Source organism: Streptopelia decaocto (genome assembly GCF_964273445.1).
Source record: "Streptopelia decaocto genome assembly, chromosome: 15".
Lineage (NCBI taxonomy): Eukaryota > Metazoa > Chordata > Aves > Columbiformes > Columbidae > Streptopelia > Streptopelia decaocto.
Window position 1 is genome coordinate 8,732,448 of NC_138670.1, and position 19,205 is coordinate 8,751,652.

At 55.5% G+C, this 19,205-nt stretch overlaps 1 protein-coding gene across 1 annotated transcript; it reads left to right on the forward strand.

The window, feature by feature from the left end:
• The first annotated feature begins 368 nt into the window (after nucleotides 1-368).
• MMP11 (matrix metallopeptidase 11) lies at nucleotides 369-19,118 on the forward strand. The gene is made up of 8 exons (XM_082066165.1): nucleotides 369-655; nucleotides 9,349-9,599; nucleotides 10,748-10,891; nucleotides 11,918-12,051; nucleotides 14,868-15,115; nucleotides 15,367-15,580; nucleotides 16,945-17,202; nucleotides 18,094-19,118. Exons 1-8 carry the CDS (start codon nucleotides 539-541, stop codon nucleotides 18,225-18,227), a joined length of 1,500 nt encoding a protein of 499 aa, XP_081922291.1. The 5' UTR covers nucleotides 369-538; the 3' UTR covers nucleotides 18,228-19,118.
• The last annotated feature ends 87 nt before the right edge of the window (nucleotides 19,119-19,205 follow it).

Consider the following 19,205-nt stretch of genomic DNA (forward strand, 5'->3'; position numbering starts at 1 on the left):
GCATAGGTGAAACTACCACATTTATCCACATTCGAGTTGGAATTAAATTAGTAAAAGAAATGAGACTAACAGGAACTTCATGCTAAGAGTGTAATACCGATCCAAGGATTATGCTGGGTGTTTTGTTTTTGTTGTCCTTGGTATTTATTTTTAGTCCTTGCTACCCCTATGCAGGAGGGGTGGCAGACACCTTAAAACTGACTCGTGTAAAGCCATCCCAGTAGAAACCAGTTGCAGGGCTGGAAGCATTGACACCGGAGCAATGCACAGCCCCGGGGGGGATCCGGTTGCACGGCGGGGCTGGTACCGGGCAGGCGCGGGAGGGGGTCCCGCCCCCGGGGGGGGGCGGAGCGGGGCGGGCCGGACCCCCCTCCCGCGATGCCACCGGCCCGTGTCCCCCCGGCCCGTAGAGCCGCGGCTCGGGGAGAACAAAAGGCAGGAGCGGGAGGAGGCGCGGGGAGGAGGGCAGGCGGCTACGGGAGCGGGGGGGGGTGGATAAAAGGCTCAGCAGGGGGACCCCCCCCCCCACTTCTGCCCCATGTCCGATCCCGCTCCGCCCGGCATGGCCCGTCCGCCGCTCCCCGCCGCCGCCGCCTTGTTGGCCGCCGCTTTGCTGCACTGCGCGCCCGCCGCCCCCGCCCGCCGCCACAAGCCGGTGAGTCGGGACCACCCGCTGCCTCCGTGTCCCCCCACGGCCTCTCCAGCCGCCCCTGCCCCGCGGTGCTGCCGTCCCTCCACTCCCCAAGCTGCCTCCGGGATGCCGGGAGTCACCGGCCGCCCCTGGCCCGGTAATGCCCCAGCGGTGCCCCCCGGCCAGGCGCCCCCGCTCCGCGGGCTCCTCTCGGCATGTTAAGGGGAGTTTTCACAGGCTGCTCCCAAGTAACAAGTGATAGGACGGGAGGAAGCGGCTGCAAGTTGAGCCAAGGGAGGTTTAGATTGGATATTGGGAAAAAATTCTTCACGGAAGGGGTTGTCAGGCATTGGAACAGGCTGCCCAGGGCAGTGGTGGAATCACCATCCCTGGAGGGGTTTAAAAGACATGTAGATGAGGTTCTTAGGGACACGGTTTGGTGCCAGTGTTGGGTTAATGGTTGGGCTTGATGATCTTGAGGGTCTCTTCCAATCCAAATGTTTCTATGATTCTGCGGAGCAAGCAAAGGAAAAGCAGTGAGTAGGACACAGAGGGTTTATGAGAGGACATGGGATCCCCCGTTCCTTTAAAGGCAGCAGAGCACTCACTGCCTGCTCACAACACCCCCTGCATGCTGCGCTGGCGATTCTGAGAAGTGTTATGGGGAGATGAGGCTGAAGGGATGAATCGAGCGTGCAGGCAGGAGGGGAGCAGCACGGCTCTTTCTTCCTGCACACGTCTGCCAGATCCCAGCACCTGGGATGGAACTGCCAGCAGCAGGGATGCGGCTGCTGCCGGAGAAGAGCAGCGGCATGCGAGGGATTTGGGGGACGCGAGAAGACAGAGAGCTCCTTGTGCTGGGAATGTGTGCGTGCGTAATTGGGTTATTATATACATGCGTTTCACTAGTGCGCCGTAAAATAATGACAGAGCAAATGCCCAGTAGCAGCCCGAGGGGATTAGTTCAGGTTCTGTCGATGGTTTTATTATCAGCTCTGTCATCTGAGTACTTTCGAACTTGGCTGCTAAATATGCTGTGGGTTGGGACTTGGCGCAGAGCAGCCTTAGCCCCCAAAGTGCTTGTATTATTCTAAACAAAGTGTCACCGTGCGTGGCTCTGCTCTGCCTGTGAGGAAGATGAGGCCAAGCGCTCAGATGGTGGCACTCTGCACCCCAGTTATGACACCGCTCCGCAGGTTTCATCCCCATCTGAAGGCAGCAAGTGGTGGGCTGGGAAGGACCTGCCTGAAACAGGGGAATGCACCAAACTTCTAGGAGAACACAGAGTTAATGCAGGGATCAGGTTTTCTCAGGCTCCTGATCCATCTAATCTACTATCACCCCCCTGAAGAAGGTCCCCCATTTGGCAGTTTGCTGTCCAGAGGTGGTTTCTTCCTCATCCCGGGCAGTGCTCTGCATTGGGAGTGCTAAAACTTTCCTCTTGGCTGGAGTAACTCCAGGCAATGCTCTTACAGGTATGTTTTGTTCAGGAACACCTTGTGTTGTGTATTTCACCAGCCATGTGGAGCTTGGGGTTTCAGACCAATGTATTTCACTCAGTCTTTGCAGACGTGATGGCTGCATTGGTTTGGGGTTGGGGATGGACAGATGATGTCCCATACTTCCCAACAGCAGTTCTCTCATCTCCATTAGCTGCCCTATGGGGTTCCTTATCTGGTGTCAGGTCTTCTGAAAGTTATTCTACTGCCTGTCAGGCAAAGCCAGCATCACTGCGGTTGCAGACCGGCTGAAGTGGCTCATGCACAGCCCTTCTCTGCCCTGTCTTACTATGGATCCCTGCCATGCCGTTGCATGTTCGCTTCCATGGGTTCTTTAAGTCTCTCCGCACAAACTGATGTTTCCCTGTGTCTACCAGCAGCACAATTTCCTGTCTGAGCACCTTTTGCTGTTGGGTGATACATGAGGAAGGAGCAAAGGGGCTGAGCTGGGAAAAGAGACTCAGGCTCCTCCAGGCCAGACGTTGGTGGCTTTCTCAAGCCGTGCCAGTAGCTGGGCTGCAGGATGCTGCACCGTGACTATTTGGTGCTCCAGTAACAAGTCACAACAGCAGTAAATGAGGGGGGAGGGAATGAAAGGCTCAGATTCATTTTAATGCCAGGCTACACCGGGCAAGTTGCAGAAGGAGCCGTGTTCTTTGTAGCAAACCTTATGGATCTCCTTCACTTTTACATAAGCACCTAAAGAAAGAAAGAGAAAACTGAGAGCAGAATACAGGCTGTGTCTGGTGTCCACTGTAAAACTTGAGAACAAAAGATCTGCAGTCCTCGGGGCAGCGCACATGCAGACGCTGAATTCCTGCATTGCTTTCGGCTCCCCGGGGAAATCAAAGTCAGTCCGTTTGCTGGGAAACTCTCTGTCTGCGAAGAAGCGGTGGGCACCCTCCCAGCTGACAGCGTGATCCCTTGGGAGCTGTATCCTGCAGTTTTCGCCCCAAACCCAGCAGGTTCCCCCCTGGAAACGCGGTGCTGCCTTCCCCGCAGCCCGGGAGCTCAGGGCTCGGGCAGCTCCCGCAGGAAGGGTTTGATTTGCACTGTTTGGTTTGGCTATTTAAATAGTGCAGTGAGTGTCGGGGTAATTTTAGGCGTGTTTATCCTCTGCTCTGGGAGAGACTCAAAACACATGTAAGTGGTTATTCTCCAGCGTGTTTGTTGTGTTTCTGCTTTCACACGCAACACGCACGCCCTGCAGTGTGGCAAGACTTGGGGCGTGCGGCTGGCAAAGGGGAATGGGGAAGGAGAACCGGGAGGAGAGAAGCACTTGGGGGGATCCCCCGCTGAGCTCATGCTGCAATTCGCTTGCTCCCCCTGCCCTGGCACTGTCACCTGGGGGCTCCACAGAGGTGGGCTGCACTGTGTAGGTCTTGTTCAGAAAAAGGATCTTCCGTGGCAAAATTGTCCTGCAGAGACTTTTCACACCACAGACGCTGTCAGCTCTTTCCTACTGATCCCAAATGGGCAGACAGGTAAATGAGGAGCTCCCTGGATATTCTTACAGCCTGTAACGTGAATGGAAGCACTGCCAAGTCTGCGCACAGCTGTCCAGCGAAAGGAAAAATGCACCACGTCAGGGGTTCGCTGAGGGCTTGGTGCGGGTGAGACCCACAGATGACCAGCCCTCCTCCTCTTAGTGGGACTGGGGCAGGAGAGAGGCGTCACTGTCTCACAGAAGTGGCTCTGTGAAAATTAGCGGAGGGGGTCCCACCCCCAGGAATCTCCAGGAGACTGGGCGGGGGGACAGTGGTTGTCTTGGGGGTTTGGAGATCCCAGCCTGCACATCTGAGCAGCGCACACTCCCGGAGGGTAGAACATCCCCCAGTTCTGGAGAGGGCTGCACTGTGCCAGGTGGCTGTATCCAGGGGGAGATGTCCTGGCTGGTGTCCTTGGGCTCAGCACCAATAGCTCATTGCTCACCTTAACTTGGGTGTAATTGCACAGTGAACAAAACATCTCAACCCCCTTCCTCCTCTGCTGGGACCGTGCCGCATCCTAGAGCGGTTTCTTGGTTTCAAGGGGATTTCTAGGTCATCAGATTAAGGGCTCTTGAAACCTTTTGCTATCCTGGGGCTTGTTTGCTTTGTGAGCACTCCTGTTTCTGGCAAACTGTTGCTCGGGTGACACCAGGAGCTTCGTTGCAGTGTTGTTGATGGACTTAGACTCACAAACTGTCACATAATTAAAGTGTCTGACAATAAAAATAGTCTTACAGTGTTTATTCATTTGCTTTCTCTTGCTACATCAGAGCCTGGGTCTCTTCATTCTGTCTGTGGGCATAAACATTTGCAGTCCATAATGTTTCATGTTCTATGTTGCTTAGGAAAAATAAACATTTTCCTTTTTTTGTTGCCAACAACAACTACCATCAAATAATCCGGAAACAAGCTGTCAGACCCCGGGAGGCAATGCTTGTTGGTGCCACGGAGCGGGCAAGTGAGCGGAGAGGAACCTCCAGCTGCGTTCGCAGGGCCGGGTGCTGCGGCACCTCGTGTTTGGCCAAGTCTGGCCTTAGATCTTGTGTTCCCCCTGGTTCTGTGTGCAGCAGGACCGGGCTGCAGCCCAGCATGAAGGAGCTGGTACTGTAGCAGAAGTATTTTGTGTAAGCAAAGAATTTGTAGTTAGAGGGGTTGGGAGCATCTGCCTTGTTCTGGGGAGGTAGGATCAATAACCCTGATGGTTTTTCTTGGGGATTGTTTCCACCAGGTTTCTATTGTTTCTACTAACATTGTCTTGACCAGAAGCACATGTAGCTCAGGGTCTGACCAGACCACAAATACAATCTGTTTCTGCCATGAAATTTCACCTGCAGCATTAGCACTTTCCAAGGCTGGTCAGCGTCTGGGACCCATCCTGACCTGGAGCTTGCTCCAGTTTTACCACTAACCATCAGCTGTAGCTGCACTTTCAAATCCAACTCCTGCAAATCCACACGGGGCTGAGAGGCAGGCTGCCCAAAGAGCTGTCCGTGCACTCGGTGGCCCAGGACAACAGTGCTGCTCTCGGGCAGGAACATTGCTGCAGCCTGTTCAGGGGCTGCAGAGTCCCTGGGGGGCACAGCCACCCACCGGTGGACAGAAATGGGGCGAGAGAACTGTCTTATGTGGGAACAGCAGGGGAAAGCGTCTCTGCTCACCTTCCCCATGTGTTGGACTAAGGGCAGGAGTGCTCTGAGGTGCAGGCTCATGGGTGGAGGGTGCTTCTAGCCAAGGAGGGAGCAAACACCAGGTCCTCAGCAAACACGGAGTAACTGAAGGAGAAAGCAGGGAGAAATGGAAAAGCAGCAGCAGAAGGGACACGGGGGTGGGGAGAAAACCCATGAGCAGAAGAGGAAACAGCCCCCAATGACAGGGAAGTATCCAAGACTGATGGGATTCGCGTTGTAACTTGTCCAGTCACTCCTGTCTGACGGGGAGGGGGGTCCCTTGTCGTGTCCGCGCTGCAGGAGCGGGCAGGAGCCCAGCTAATCAGGTACATGACAGAGGAGACAAGTTTAAGTTCGGGGCAGGCAGCAGGGGACGGACCCAGGCAGAGGAGGGTGCTGGGTTTGTCAGTACCAGGCACTGGCCTCACTCCTGAGGTATTTCCTACAGGGTGTTGCTGATATTCCCGGGTGGCTGTGCTGCTCCGGCTGCTGCTGCTCCCGGGAGGCTCTGGAGGGCGGCTGCTGCCCAACACAAGGAGGTTAAAGATGCTCCCAGCTCCTCGGGACGGCTGGGACACTTCCTGGGGAGCTTGGCTGGGGTTCATCTGGCCCCAGCAGACCCAGAGGTGATGGCGGTTGTATCACAGCACTTGAGGGCAGATAGAGCTACGAGGAACAGAGCGGGCAGTCTGTGGTTCCTGCTCTCCCGTGGGATCTGTCCTCTCCCTCCTGTTTGCTCTCAGCCTTTTGGTCTCAAGGCTGCAAGGAAGAGGCACTTTTCTCGTGGGGGCCAGGCTGCAGCACAGCGCTCTGTGTGTAGCTTTGCTCCTCTGCTGTCCTCCAACCCTTGCTTTTGGGCCTGGCAGCCCCTCTGCAGCCGTGTTGCACAGATGTTTTGGTGCTCAGTCTCTATTGCAAAGCCCCGGCCTCTTCCCCTGGCCAGAAGCTCTTTGTTTCCATGCACAGCGGCCACCCCAGCCACGGGTTAGACTGTGATGGGCAGCACAAGTGGCTGCGCAGAGCCCTGGCCAGAGACTTGGATCTGGCTCTGAACGCCTACCCCGGGCTGCAGGGACTTTCCTTTGCTTTTCTCTCAGTAATCCCTTCCCCTCCAGTGGCTCGATGGGATGAATGGGGATGCCCTGATGGCTACCAAACAGCCAGTGCCCTCCTCATCCTCTTTTCACAGGTTTGTACTTGCTGCAGCAGCAGCACAGCCCCAAGCAAACCCCTAAGGTTACACCTGGGGCATTACAGCACATTATACCACAGCTGGTAACAAAGCAGGGTCACCCCGAGAGAGGGTGGCTTCAGCACTGGGTGGGAAGGATGCGACCTTAATTAAGAGGGTGCATTATGTACGCCTTGGGAAGTGCCTGTGGCAAGGTGTGTCCAGTCAAGGAAACCAAAATCTCCAGCCTGATGTGTCTCCTGAGTATTGTTTGGCGAGCGGTTTCTAACCCTCACATTTCCCCTCGCTGGCTGTGCCTGCAGTGGCATTTTCCAGCCCTTTCCTGCCATGGTGCTAATGTCGGTGCAGTGACGACAAGGAGAGACTCGCTCTTTGTCCAGGGACACGGCCAGCACGCGGGGCAGCAGGGCAGGTCTCGCCTCCTGCCTCCACCCAGAGCCTTCGCAGGGCCACCCTGTGTCCCCTCCCAGGGCCGGGCAGCACCAGGGAAGGTCCTGCCTAAGGCACAGTGGGTTTGAGTGGCTGGAAGCTGGGATTCATGCCAGTGGCCTTGACTTAAGCAAAGAGGAGGGAGAAAACTTACCTCTGGTCTGCCCTTGAACATGGGGTCCCTCAGGGCAAGAAGGAAATAGGCAGATCCTCCCCTGCCCTTCTGGGAGGAGGGGGATAATCTGTTTATGCCAGTGCCCCCAACCAGGAAGGCAACAACAGGGTTTCCTGGGAGACCAGGTAGATGCACTTAGCGTAGCCAAGACAAAAAAAAACAGGAGTAAGTTCCTCTAGGTCAGCCTCATCCCGCGCACCTACCTGGGCAACTCCTGAGGGTTCCCCAGTGCTCCCAGTTCCACAGTGAGGGCTCTGCCCAGGGCCCATCTCCACTGCTCCACACATAGCTCAGTGCGGCTGTCCTGCACCTCCTGGTCCTGGAAAAGCAGACAAGTTCCTCACCCCGTGTCCTCGGGCAGCAGAACCTGCCGCTAGTGGTAGCGGGTGCTCCTGCGTGCAACCAGGAGCAAGGAGCCAAGCGGCCCCCCAGGCTGGGCTTAGATGACACAGCCGCCATTGTGTGCTTGGCAGAGGGTCTCATGTGGGCTGGAGCAAGGTGTTGGCCAGGACATGAACCTTAGCAGCTCCTCCTGCCCGCCGTCCATCGCAGGCGCTGGCTGCCAGCCCAGGCAGGGTGCCAGGCAGCTCCTCCTCGAGAGACAGGCCCCTCGGAGCTGGCAGGGCCCAGCAGCGCGGTGCAGACCCCGGGGACCAGCCAGTCCCTGTGCCTTCCTCCCACATGTCCCCTGAGGGATTCTCAGTGCCACAGCTGGTGGCTTGGGCAGGCTTTGCTGTGCAGGATGTAAAATCGCTTTCTCTCTTTGTGTGTAGTGCTGGTGCCGTTCCTGTGGTGTGTGACAGTGTGCTGGGACACCAGGGTTGGGTTGGTGGTTTCTAAGGCAGAGGCTGGCAGGTGCCAAGCCACCAAGGGTGTCTTGTCTGGCTGGGGAGGACAAGCCAGCTAACCAGAGTGGTGACAGATGCACGAAGAGCCGGACACCTAAACTGCACCTGGTGTGACCTCCCTGGCTCCTGTGTCCATCCAGGCATTGCTCAGAGGCACAAGGCCACTGCAGAGCTGGGAGCTCAGTGGCGGAATTAATGCCAAGGGCTTCACACTTCATTCCAGCCCGCATGAATGGGCTCATTGTAGGGAGCAGAGCGGCGGCAGCACACGGATTACATGGCATCGCGGCAGCCCTGGCATCCTGCCCTTCGTGTCCCTGTGGGGCAGCCGGGAGAGCTGGCCGGGAAGAAAGCAGCTCTTTGCAGGGGAAGGAAGGGGATCCCTAAACCCCAGGTCCTCACTCTGGAGCCCTGTGACACGGAGCCTGTCTGAGTAGAGATGTGTCACTGCTGCATCTCAGCTCCTCCTGCTGCTCAGATATCTTTACAATTTCCTACACGGAATCTGGAAAAAAGACTTTTGAGTTTGGACCTCTGGCTTGTGCAACATGGTGGCACGGGGACCAAGCACCTCTCACCCCTCACAGCAGGCTGGGGCTTACACTTGGGTCATGTTTTATGGTGGCCCCATAGTCCTGCTGTCAGGCGGGAAACCAATGGAAGTCAGCTAATTAGCATTAATTAATGTTGTCAAGAGGAACGGTGCTTTTCCAACTAAGTGTGGGAGAACTCAGGTGATCTTATCCCCAAGCAGAGTCACAGGCATGGTGAGGCAAGGGGGTCCCTGTGGAATCAGTGACCTCAGGCAGTGACAGGGGCTGCAGGGACGGTCTCTGCTGCTCTCTGCCCCATGGGCTGGGCTGAGTCATCCCCCAGATCCGTGTGTCCTGCTCTCCAGCTTGTGATGTCCCCCAGTCACGCTGGGAGCCTGCTCACCACAGCAGGACAGCAAGGGAACACATGGGAGCGACAACAGGGAGCATAACCACGTGCTGGAGACTAAAGGCTTCCTCCCATCAATATCACCTCTACCCAGGGCCAGGAGGGAATAAAGGATGTGGGGCAAAGGGGGAGAATTTACTCCCTGGTGATTATTTTCATTCTTGAAGGTTCTGGTTCTCATCCACAGTTTGCAAAAGCATTTCCTGCCGGCCGGTTGCCAAGGAAAAGGCAGCCAAAAATAGCCCCGTGCCTAGGGGTGCCGTGGCATGACGCGGTGCCTCCCGGTGCGACCCGCCTGGGAGCAGCAGGGCCCAGGGACAGGGGGTGTTTGTGGGGAGCAGATTGTGCCCCAGCGGTGGGGAGCAGCCCCAGGCAGAGGTGAAACTCACCGCCGCAGGGCTGCTGTGGGCAGGTGTTCGCCACTCTGGCCTCTCTGCCCAGACACTGGAGTCGCGGCTTTGCTCTTCCCTTTTAGGACGTGTCTCGGAAGCATCACACCTGGAAGGAGCAGAGTCCTTGGCTGTCTCCCTTGGTGAACGCTGTGGGGACCGGTGTGCCCACGAAGGGCTTCCCCGTGGGCACAGACGAGCAGGTGACGCGCTGGAACCCCCCCCGCTGCGGCGTGCCAGACCTGCCGGTGCTGCCGGACGGCCAGAACGGGCGGAACCGGCAGAAACGGTTCGTCCTCTCCGGCGGACGCTGGGACAAGACCGATCTCACCTACAAGTAAGAGAGGCCCGAAATGGGAGTCAGGCAGGTTGGCTTCTCCCTCCTCAGACCTCCCAGTCTGAAGTTCCCATCATGCTGTGATGTGACTGCAAGACCTAGAGGGCAGCCCCAAGTCTGGGTACGGCAGGGGAGCCATGTGCTGAACCGCCAGCAGCACCTCCACATCCCCTCGCACACCCTCCCATAAACACAGCTGCCCACCCACCCCTGCACAAACACATGCTGCACAGCCGTCGCCTCACCCCTCCATCAGTCCCACATCAACACCCCACATCCATACATTCACTTCCCGACATCAAACCCCTGATACGTGTCAAGCCCAGTCTCCACCATCAGTCCTCTCCTCTGCTCCCCCAGCCGCCCTGCTGTGGGCTCACTTCACAGTTTATTTTAAAAAGACCTTTTTATTCGGCTGTTATTGATGTTCCCATAAACACGACTTCAGCGTAAAGCTCTGCCCAAATCACCCCACACATTCTCAATTGTGAATCTGCTCCACAGGCTTGTGGGAGGGTTGTGCTGCCACCCAGTTGCCCACAGGGGCATGAGTGGAGAGGTGAGCACGCTCGTATGGACCTTGACAACATGTAAATCATCTTTTGTTTAATTAGGTGCAGGAGACAGTCCCTCATAGTGTTGGGAGGCTATAGATAACAGAAGGACTACTTCTTTTTTTTTTTGGGTCAACAGTGTTAACGGAACAGAGCAGAGACAAACACGCACCAACACTGTTAATGGAAGGGAGAGCAAGCTCCCTCTGCGGCACAGCTCACAGTCTGCCCGTGCTCTAGGAGAGCAGAAGAGGCAGCAGCTGCTCTCGGCAAGCGCAGGTTTCCAGGGGCAAAACATGCAGAGACTGAGGAGCAGAAATCACATCCCAGCACGCCCGGGCAGCTCTGTGGGGCTGGACTCGCGGGGACAGACCTGGGAAATGCTGCATCGCTTCAGCACTGGTGGGATTTGTCTGCTCTACATGTTGCTTGGAGGAGGGTGCTGGAGCGGTGCTTCTGCGGATGGGAGATGTTCCGGTGCTGAGAAAGGGTGGCAGCCCCAGTGACATGATCCTACAGCTGGGGTCTTCATGGCAGCAGCGTTCACGGGACAGCAGCTGATGCTCTCCTCATCCAGTGTCTGTTGCCTTTCAGAATTATCAGGTTCCCGTGGCAACTGGTAAAAGCTAAAGTAAGAAGGACCATCGAGGAAGCTTTGAAAGTCTGGAGCGACGTGACGCCGCTGACCTTCACGGAGGTGCAGGAGGGCCGGGCCGACATCGTCATCGATTTCACCAGGTGAGCAGGGTGGGCAGCAGCTCCCTCCTCCCAGAGCCGCAGCCTCGCAGGCCAGACCCCAACCTCTCACCAGAACAAATAGCATAGCCGCCAGCACACAACTAAGGGACTTGCCTGGAGGCTCATGTTTCTGCTTTCAGACGCTCGGATTTTTTTTGTGTTTTATTTTTGTCAGCTATGGGCTGCCGGGTGTAAGTGCAGCTGTTCCATGCTGGCTGTGCACAGTACTGTTGCTGATCATTCATTAATTCTCCTGGTACATTTACATTTCTCTGCCCACGGGCTGTTTTCCCAAGCATTTGTTTTTATTTTCCATCTTCAGGTCCTCCTTCCTGTCCCTTGACTGAACGACGTAACCGTCTGCCCAAAGACAAATATAGTTTCTTGGTTAAATGAATCTTGGCTCCCGGCCTAAAATTCACATTTGGCAAAACATGCACAGTGGCAGAGTCTTCCCTCTGCTGCATGTTTGCATGAAACTAATAAAGGCAGTGGAGACCGTGGAGGCAGCGCTGCAATGTGCATGCTGTGTGTCTGTGCCTCCCTCACCTCGCCCAGGTGGCCACATCTCTCCTGGGTTTCCTTCACCAGTCAGCAGTGGGCTTGGCGTGAGTGAGGACCTGAGCGTTTGGCTGCGTTCGCTGCCAGCTGCCCTTCTACATCTCCTGGCTGCTCAGTTATGTTGACTTAATCTTGGCTCAAGCAGTCAGCTCCTTAATTCTTTAGGCTCCATGGTCAGCTTTGGGCTGGAAGCTGAATGGGGGGAGGAGAGAAACATCCCTGAGAAAACACACGAGCTCCCCAGGGCTTGGTGTGACCGAGCTCTGCTTCATCAGTGCCCCAATGCAGAGCCAAGTTTGCGGCAATCCAAAGGGCTCAAAGCCGTCGATCAGGACTGGTGGGATGAACGTGGGGTGAGAGGCAGAGCTGCTGTCCCCTGGCAGTGCCTCCCACCTTTGGCCAGACGATGCTGCTCTCCAGAGGTGCTCAGCTGTTGGTCTGAGGTGCAGTGTGTCTTCTCTCCAGGTACTGGCATGGGGATAACTTGCCTTTCGATGGGCCTGGAGGGATCCTGGCACACGCGTTCTTCCCCAAGACACACCGCGAGGGAGACGTCCATTTTGACTATGACGAGACCTGGACGATCGGGAACAACCTGGGTACGGTACTGTTTCGCACGGAGCTGTGGATGCTCCAGGATGCTTATCAGGGCACTAGGAAGTGATTCAGTTGTGGTGTGAACAGGCACCCTGTAAAACTGAGAGGCAGCAATCTTGTTTGTGGTGTGCATTTTCTTCTCGGACCACTTACAACCCTCCTGGTAGTATTCAGTGTTTTTCTTGTCACCCTTCAGCCGCAGCAAAGCCTGTGTCCAGGACCAGAACTCCCCTGTGTGGGGGGAACAAGAGGGACACCCCTGAGAGCCGGCTCCTCTGCCCGGCCACATGCTCTGGCCCTTGGGAACTGCACCCAGGAGCTGTTAGAAATGGAGCAGGGAGGGGATGAAGGCTCAAGCACCGGGTGACACTGTTGCCTTCTGAAGGACAGGCTCAGCCCCAGCCCCTGCATGCGTGCAGTGTTCACCGCCTGCCCATGAAGTATTTTCTCTTTGAACAAGTCCATAAAGGGAAACCACCAGGCTCCAGCTCTGCCCTGGTGGCCTGGGAATGCTCTGACCGTAAACAACACCACATCAAGACTCTTTTTTCATTTGGGGATTTTTTTTTCTCTCTCTTTTTTTTTATCTAATAATAGACCCAAGCTGGTAGCTCCGCTCGGGCACTCAGGGTCTGGTGTGACAGTATCTCGTGAGATACTGCAGTACCGCCTGGGACCATCTGGATAAGTGCCCAAAGCAGCCGTTTCTGGAAGACTCACCAAAATTAACCCAGGTCAGCCGCTCCTCTTCCTTCCCAGTTTGTCTAAAGGGACAAAGACACATTCACAAAGCCCAGGTCAAACCCCTGCCTCTCTGGGGTTTCTCAAAGGTTTTGTCCTTGTTGCTGTTCACAGCTCAGATGGGCTCCCCCAAAGGCCACTTTACCAGCTTGTGCGGGGCACAGAACCGCTATGTCCCCAACCTTGTTCATGCTGACCCACAACAGGAACCACAGAGCGCCAGATCTTGCTGCAGAAGAGTTTCTGCTCCTGAGCGAAGGGTGGACTCTGCCGTTTTCATCCTCTATTGAGGCTGCCTGTGTTGTTGAAGAAATACCTACATTCTCCCACAAAGACAGCATTGGAGGCAAACCAGGAACTGGAAAGGGATGGCAGTTCCCAGCAGAGTCCAGCCCTGTTCCATGGCCTTTCTCCCCCTCCACATCTTCCATAAATAAATGTTGCAAAAGCTCCTTACAGCTAATTGCCATTTAATATGCTGAGAAGAATTTTATGATATAAACATGGATAAATCCTTATCTCAGCTCTCAGTGAGGTGGGGAAATCCTTAGCCCCATTTTACAGGTGGGAGAGCAGAGTGGGAGGAGGGCTCAGGTGTGCCCTGGGGTCACCCCAGAGCTGTGCAGGACACAGGGCTGCACATGGAGAACCTTCTGCGAGGGACACAGGGATGTCCCCAGCACAGCTCCTTCTGGCTGCTCACCTCCCCCAGAGAGGCTGACAAAAGCACGGCCCATCTGCCAACACTGGAAAGCATCAAGTGAGGAGCCTGCCAAACTAAACAGAACTGTCTGAAAGTTTGGAATAAATCACTGACACAGAAATCCCACTTTCTCAGCTGACCTAGATGTGTCCGTTCAATTGGGTCAGTGCCATGCAAATTCAGCACTTCAACATAAAGCTGACCAGTGGAGGAAGACAAGGGCTCACCTTCCCCTCCGCCCTTCACAGGCATTCCTCCCAGCTGCACCTCCCTTGTCCCATCCCATCCCATCCCATCCCATCCCATCCCATCCCACTGAAGCGACCTGCTCCCCTGGAGCCAGCCAGGAGACCCCGCTCGGAGCCGCGCTGCTACCTGACTCACATCCCCGCCTTCCTCATCACCTGGGCTGCAGCTCAGAGCAATTTCTGGCTGAAAGCGAGTGAATGAATATGCTGAGACTTGTCAACAAACAGCCCTGCTCAGAAGTTTCACTGCTTAATATGCCTCTCTTCCATCTTTCCCTGAGATTTATCAACTTCAAAAAAGATCCACTGGAAGCTAAACATCACCTGCCAAATGACATTCTTGCATACTGAAACTCACTTTTCCCCCCTCCTTTTCCAGATGCTTCCAGGTCATGTATTCCTAAAACGCGATCTTCCATACATCTGCTGGAGTCTGGTGAAGAAGACCCATGCTTTCACCCTGGAGGATTTGTTATAGATTTATTTCTAAATGTTGCCGTCTTGCTACAGTCCAGCAATAATGAGCTCCCTCTGCTGTGTGACAACAGCCATTAGCAAGTGTTTCCTCCCTGACACCAGTTACCTGCACAGTGGACATGATCTAACTGGGACCTGGCACACTCCGGCTGCAGCCAACAACTGCTGCAAGGCTGGGTGGGCAAACACCAACCTCACCACCCCGCCACATACGTCTATGGGCTAGGCTTCCTTCTCCATGCAAATGTCTCCTCTCCAAAAGTGCATGGAAAACCCTTTTCTTCCTGATAGCTGATGAGGTGCGGGAGCCCCTGGCGACAGAATTACAAATTACCAACATGTCCAGGCTAGTACCTGAGTGTTTGATTTCACTCACGGTGCTCCTGAACAAGTGGATCCATTTATTATGGCCTTTGACTCCTTAAAACAACAAGCAAACAAGGTGCAGAGGAAAAAGTCTGGGAACAACAACCTGCAAGCACTGTAGGAGGTGGATTTCTCTTGCCTGGCATCAGGTTCCTTTGAGACACCACGTGTGCTGTCAGTAATGGGTAGAAGTGAGCCGAGGAGACAGGCGTCCTGTCTGCATGCACAGTTTGTGGGTGGCACACGAGCAGGTGAAAGAATCTCCCATCTCTTCCCTTTGCAGGCACTGACCTCCTCCAAGTGGCTGCTCATGAGTTTGGTCACGTCCTGGGCCTGCAGCACACAGCTGTCTCCAAGTCACTGATGTCTCCTTTCTACATATTCCGCTACCCGCTGAGTCTGAGCGAGGATGACAAGCAAGGCATCCAGTACCTCTACGGGAAACCCAAACTGGATCCCGACCCGACCCCAACCCCGCCAGCAGAGCTACCCCAGCCGGACCTCGAAACAAATGAGATCACCCACGTAGAGGTGAGTGAACACCCCGGTTTGTTCCCTGCTGCGGGACTGTCCCCACCAGCAGCTGGCTCACAGGTGGTTTGGTGTCCGTGTCCCCCACCCCTGCTGCCGGGCACAGGTCCGGACCCCAGGGGATGCAGGGAGGGGGCTTTGGGCTAATGGCAGGACAGCTGCCTGGACATGGGGACCTACTGTCCGCTGAACCCAGCCTGGGCGAGGGGACCTCCCCAAGTCCCTCCGCCTGACCGGCCACGCTTTGGCAGTCTGAGCAGCCTGATGCCTGCGACACAGCCTTCGATGCCGCCTCCACCATCCGAGGGGAGCTGTTCTTCTTCAAGTCCCGCTACGTGTGGCGGCTGCGAGCCGGAAAGCTGCAGGACGGGTACCCAGCGCTGGCCTCCCGCCACTGGCAGGGGATCCCCAGCTCTGTCGATGCCACCTTTGAGGACCCTCTGGGCAATATCTGGTTTTTCCAAGGTAAGAGCTGGACTGGGATCAGACAGTTTGGAAACGCATCTTTACTGAGGAGTATTCAGGACCCGACAAGTCGCTGGGAGAAAAAACCTCCTGGGCATCCTCAGCAATCCAGTGATGCTTGTTATTAGTTTTCTTCTCTTTTTAGCTCAAACTTTTTAGCAGATATTGAGGGGGGAAGAGAGAAGGAGGGGTCACTTTTATTTTAGACACAGTCAAAATATCCCATTCTCCTCCTCTAGAACACAAATGTTTGATTTGAACCTCTGTCCTGGCAACGCTGCTGGCAGAGGAGGAGGAAGGAAACACTTGCTGTGTGCCCCCAGCTGCCCTGGGGAGCACTGTGCTAGAGAGAGCCCCAGACACGTTCTCAGGTTGTGAAACTCCTGTGCCCCCACGTCCCTGCTCAGGGGATGGACAGCATTTTGTCTGTTCCTCAGAGACCTGGACACAGCCTCTGTAGCACCCCCAGCCTGAACGAGCCCGCAGAGAGCCTGTGTGCAGAGCCAGGCAACCTCCTGCTGCCCTGGGGATTAAAAACCCATCACCCACGGGGGGCCAGATCTCCTCCTGGCCATCTCTGGACTTCAAGACCAGTAACAATCCCTATTTCAGCTCCAGTTTAATGCTCTTTCCAAGTGTAAATGTGACAGCGGGGATGCAGGATGATGTAGGGACCCAGGTGCCCTGGGTGTACTTGCCCCGTCTGCACCGTGGGACTGAGAAGCAGAGAGCAGAGCAGGCGGCTCCGCAGCAGCGTTCCTGCACAGACAGACCACTTAGCACCTGACCTGCACACAGGGACTCACAGTGCTAAAATTGGCAGGCTCCTACCGAGAGTTAAAATGAGATAAGGGGAAAGTATTACATGCCGCAGGCTAATTGCAGAGATTCCCATTTTAATCTAATCTGGAAATGTGCTTCTAGTCTCTATTTCAGCTTGGCAACTTCTCCCCGGTTTCTGTAGCTCGCTCCTTTACAGCCGCACGCCCCCTTTGTGCCTGTGCATGCCCACATATGTTCTGTGTTCTCCAAGCACTGAGTCTGCGGGGTAGAGGCTGGTCCCTCCAGCCAAGTCTTTTATTATAACTGCTACAAATAGAGAAAAGACAGCTGCTACAATGATCTTCCTCATCCCACACTGACACCCTCAGGCTGGACTGAGGTGGGAGCCAACTCCTTGCACTGGTGGCACTTTGGGCACCTGTCAGTGACAGTTTCCATGAGACTGGTGGTGTTTTCCTTCCCACACAGCTTTCTCTGGGAGCTCTGCCAAGGTACCAGCTCCAGTTGTGCAGTTGACTGACGAATTATCAGGTACCAAATAGCTTCGGAACCCTTGTCTCCCTTTCCTGTCTCCTCGCCAGATTCTCAGTACTGGATTTATGATGGTGAGAGACGGGTATCTGGTCCCACCCCGATTGTGGAGCTGGGCCTCCCTGCGTCCCCCGTGCAGGCAGCTCTGGTGTGGGGGGCTGAGAAGAACAAGATCTACATCTTCAGTGGAGGCAACTACTGGCGCTTCCACCCTCACACCCGTCAGGTGGACAACATCTACCCGCGGGCCATGGCCGACTGGCGCGGCGTCCCTCAGGAGATCGACGCGGCTTTCCAGGATGAGTCGGGTCAGTGCAGCAGGGATGTGGCCAGCTCTGGGGCGGGCGCTCAGGCTGATGACACTTCCCAGCTGGAAGAATGGGGCAGATTTAGACATTTGGTGGCAGTGGACGCTCCCCAGCCATAGCGCATGCCATATAGTGTATAGAGAGAGAGGAGGCTCCCTCCAGAGGGTAGGGAACTGAAGCTTCTCCCATAAAAGTGAGAAGTTTTGTCATTATTAATTGTAACAATCAAGAGTTAAGTGTTTGATAGAGAGAATTCAAAGTTCTGACCAAGAAATGGCCACAGAGTCCTACCCAGCTGTTACTGCTCATGACAAAGTCGTGAGAAAACAGCAGGAACACCACCCACACTTAGCCCAGGCAGCTGTCCTGAACAAACAGGCTGTTTTCAGTATTTGCGAGTCCTCTCAGATGTGCCCCAGGCTGGAGACAGCATGGCAGTGCCACACAAACCCTGGGGACAGCCGGGGTGCTGGCAATGACAGGTGTCACTGCCTCTCTCAAAGGATGCGGTGGAACAGCTCCTCGCTGCTTCCACAACCTAAATCCCAGCGCTGCTTCCCCGCAGCACCGGCTGTTCACACGCTCCCTGGCATGGGCCTGCTCAGGTCCTAGATGTCCTCTGCTGTCTTAGGGCCAGGCCACTACTTGGGTACAGCATATTTAAAACCACCAGGAATATAAAATACAATCCTGCTTACTCCCATCATAACTAGAACAGCGTACAGCACAGGACTGTGTTCAGGTGAAATGAATCCAGCAGCATCTCCTGCCTCTTCCATGCCCTCTTTCGGTACTGCACATGCTGCAGAGTGTCAACAAGACAAAATGCCAGGAAAGAGCTCTGAGCTGTGCCAGCCCTGTCTCTCCTAACTCTTCCTCTCTCACCCACAGGTTTTGCCTATTTCCTGAGAGGCCGAGATTACTGGAAGTTTGATCCAGTCCAAGTGAAGGTGCTGGAGGGCTACCCACGCCAGATCAGCCAGGACTTCTTCAGCTGTACACCTTCCTCCAACTCCTTCAGATGAGGAGGTGCTCGTGTCTTCCACTCTCCCCTTCCAGCGCCTGTACCTCCAGCAGCCACGCGGAGGGTTCCTCCGCCATTCCTGGCTCCCTTCCAGGCTCAGCATCTGACACAACACGTGTCTGTCACAACAAGTGGCAAAGTTCCAGCAGCCCCAGCTTCAGTTGCTTTCAATATAAAAGCATCTGCCATGTTCTTTGCAGGCAAGAGCAGTCACTAAACCCTTAATGTGGCCACGCTCTTCCAGCAATAGCATCCCAAAAGCCATCAAGCCAGCCTGGAACGGGATCACGCTCTCCTAATTAACCTGGACCCCATCGTGTACAACTGATCTGCCAGTATTTCCTATGTTTACACAGCACACAAGAGCAGCCCTTTGCTGCTCCAGACATTGGCCTGGAAGGAAGAGGGCGGCTTCCACAGGGACACCTTGCTCAGGCTTAGCCAAGGGCTTTGGAGGACACTGACTGCCCGGGAGGAACGCATCCCAGCAGCCTGCCACAGCCCTGCTCCCGGTTTTGTGTTATATCACTAGTACACGTTAGGATTTTTATACCGATTTGTATCCAGACAAGGGGCGCCCCCCCTCCCGCGGTGCTGGGTGCCAGTGCTGGACGCTGCCCCGTCGCTCCCTGTGCTCTTACCCAGCCAGGCTCCCGTCCCGGGCTGCACCGGTGGGTCCCAGCGCTCCCAGGCACCGGGCTGGGGCCGACCCCGGACAGCCCCGCTCGGCTCTTTGCACACCCCTCCCGGCTACAGAACCTTATGCCAAAAAACACAGGGGGGCTGCAGCCGGTTTGTTCCTTTTCACCGTTCACCCCCCGAGCGAGCGGCTGGGGACACCCCGGTGAGCGGGGCCGGTAGCCCGGTGCGGGGCTCTCGGTGTTTCAGGTGTCTGTCTGTCCGTCCCTATAGGTGTGTGTCTGTATTTATGTACCGCCCCGCGACAATAAACCGCCTCTTTTCTAAGCTCCGCCTCTTT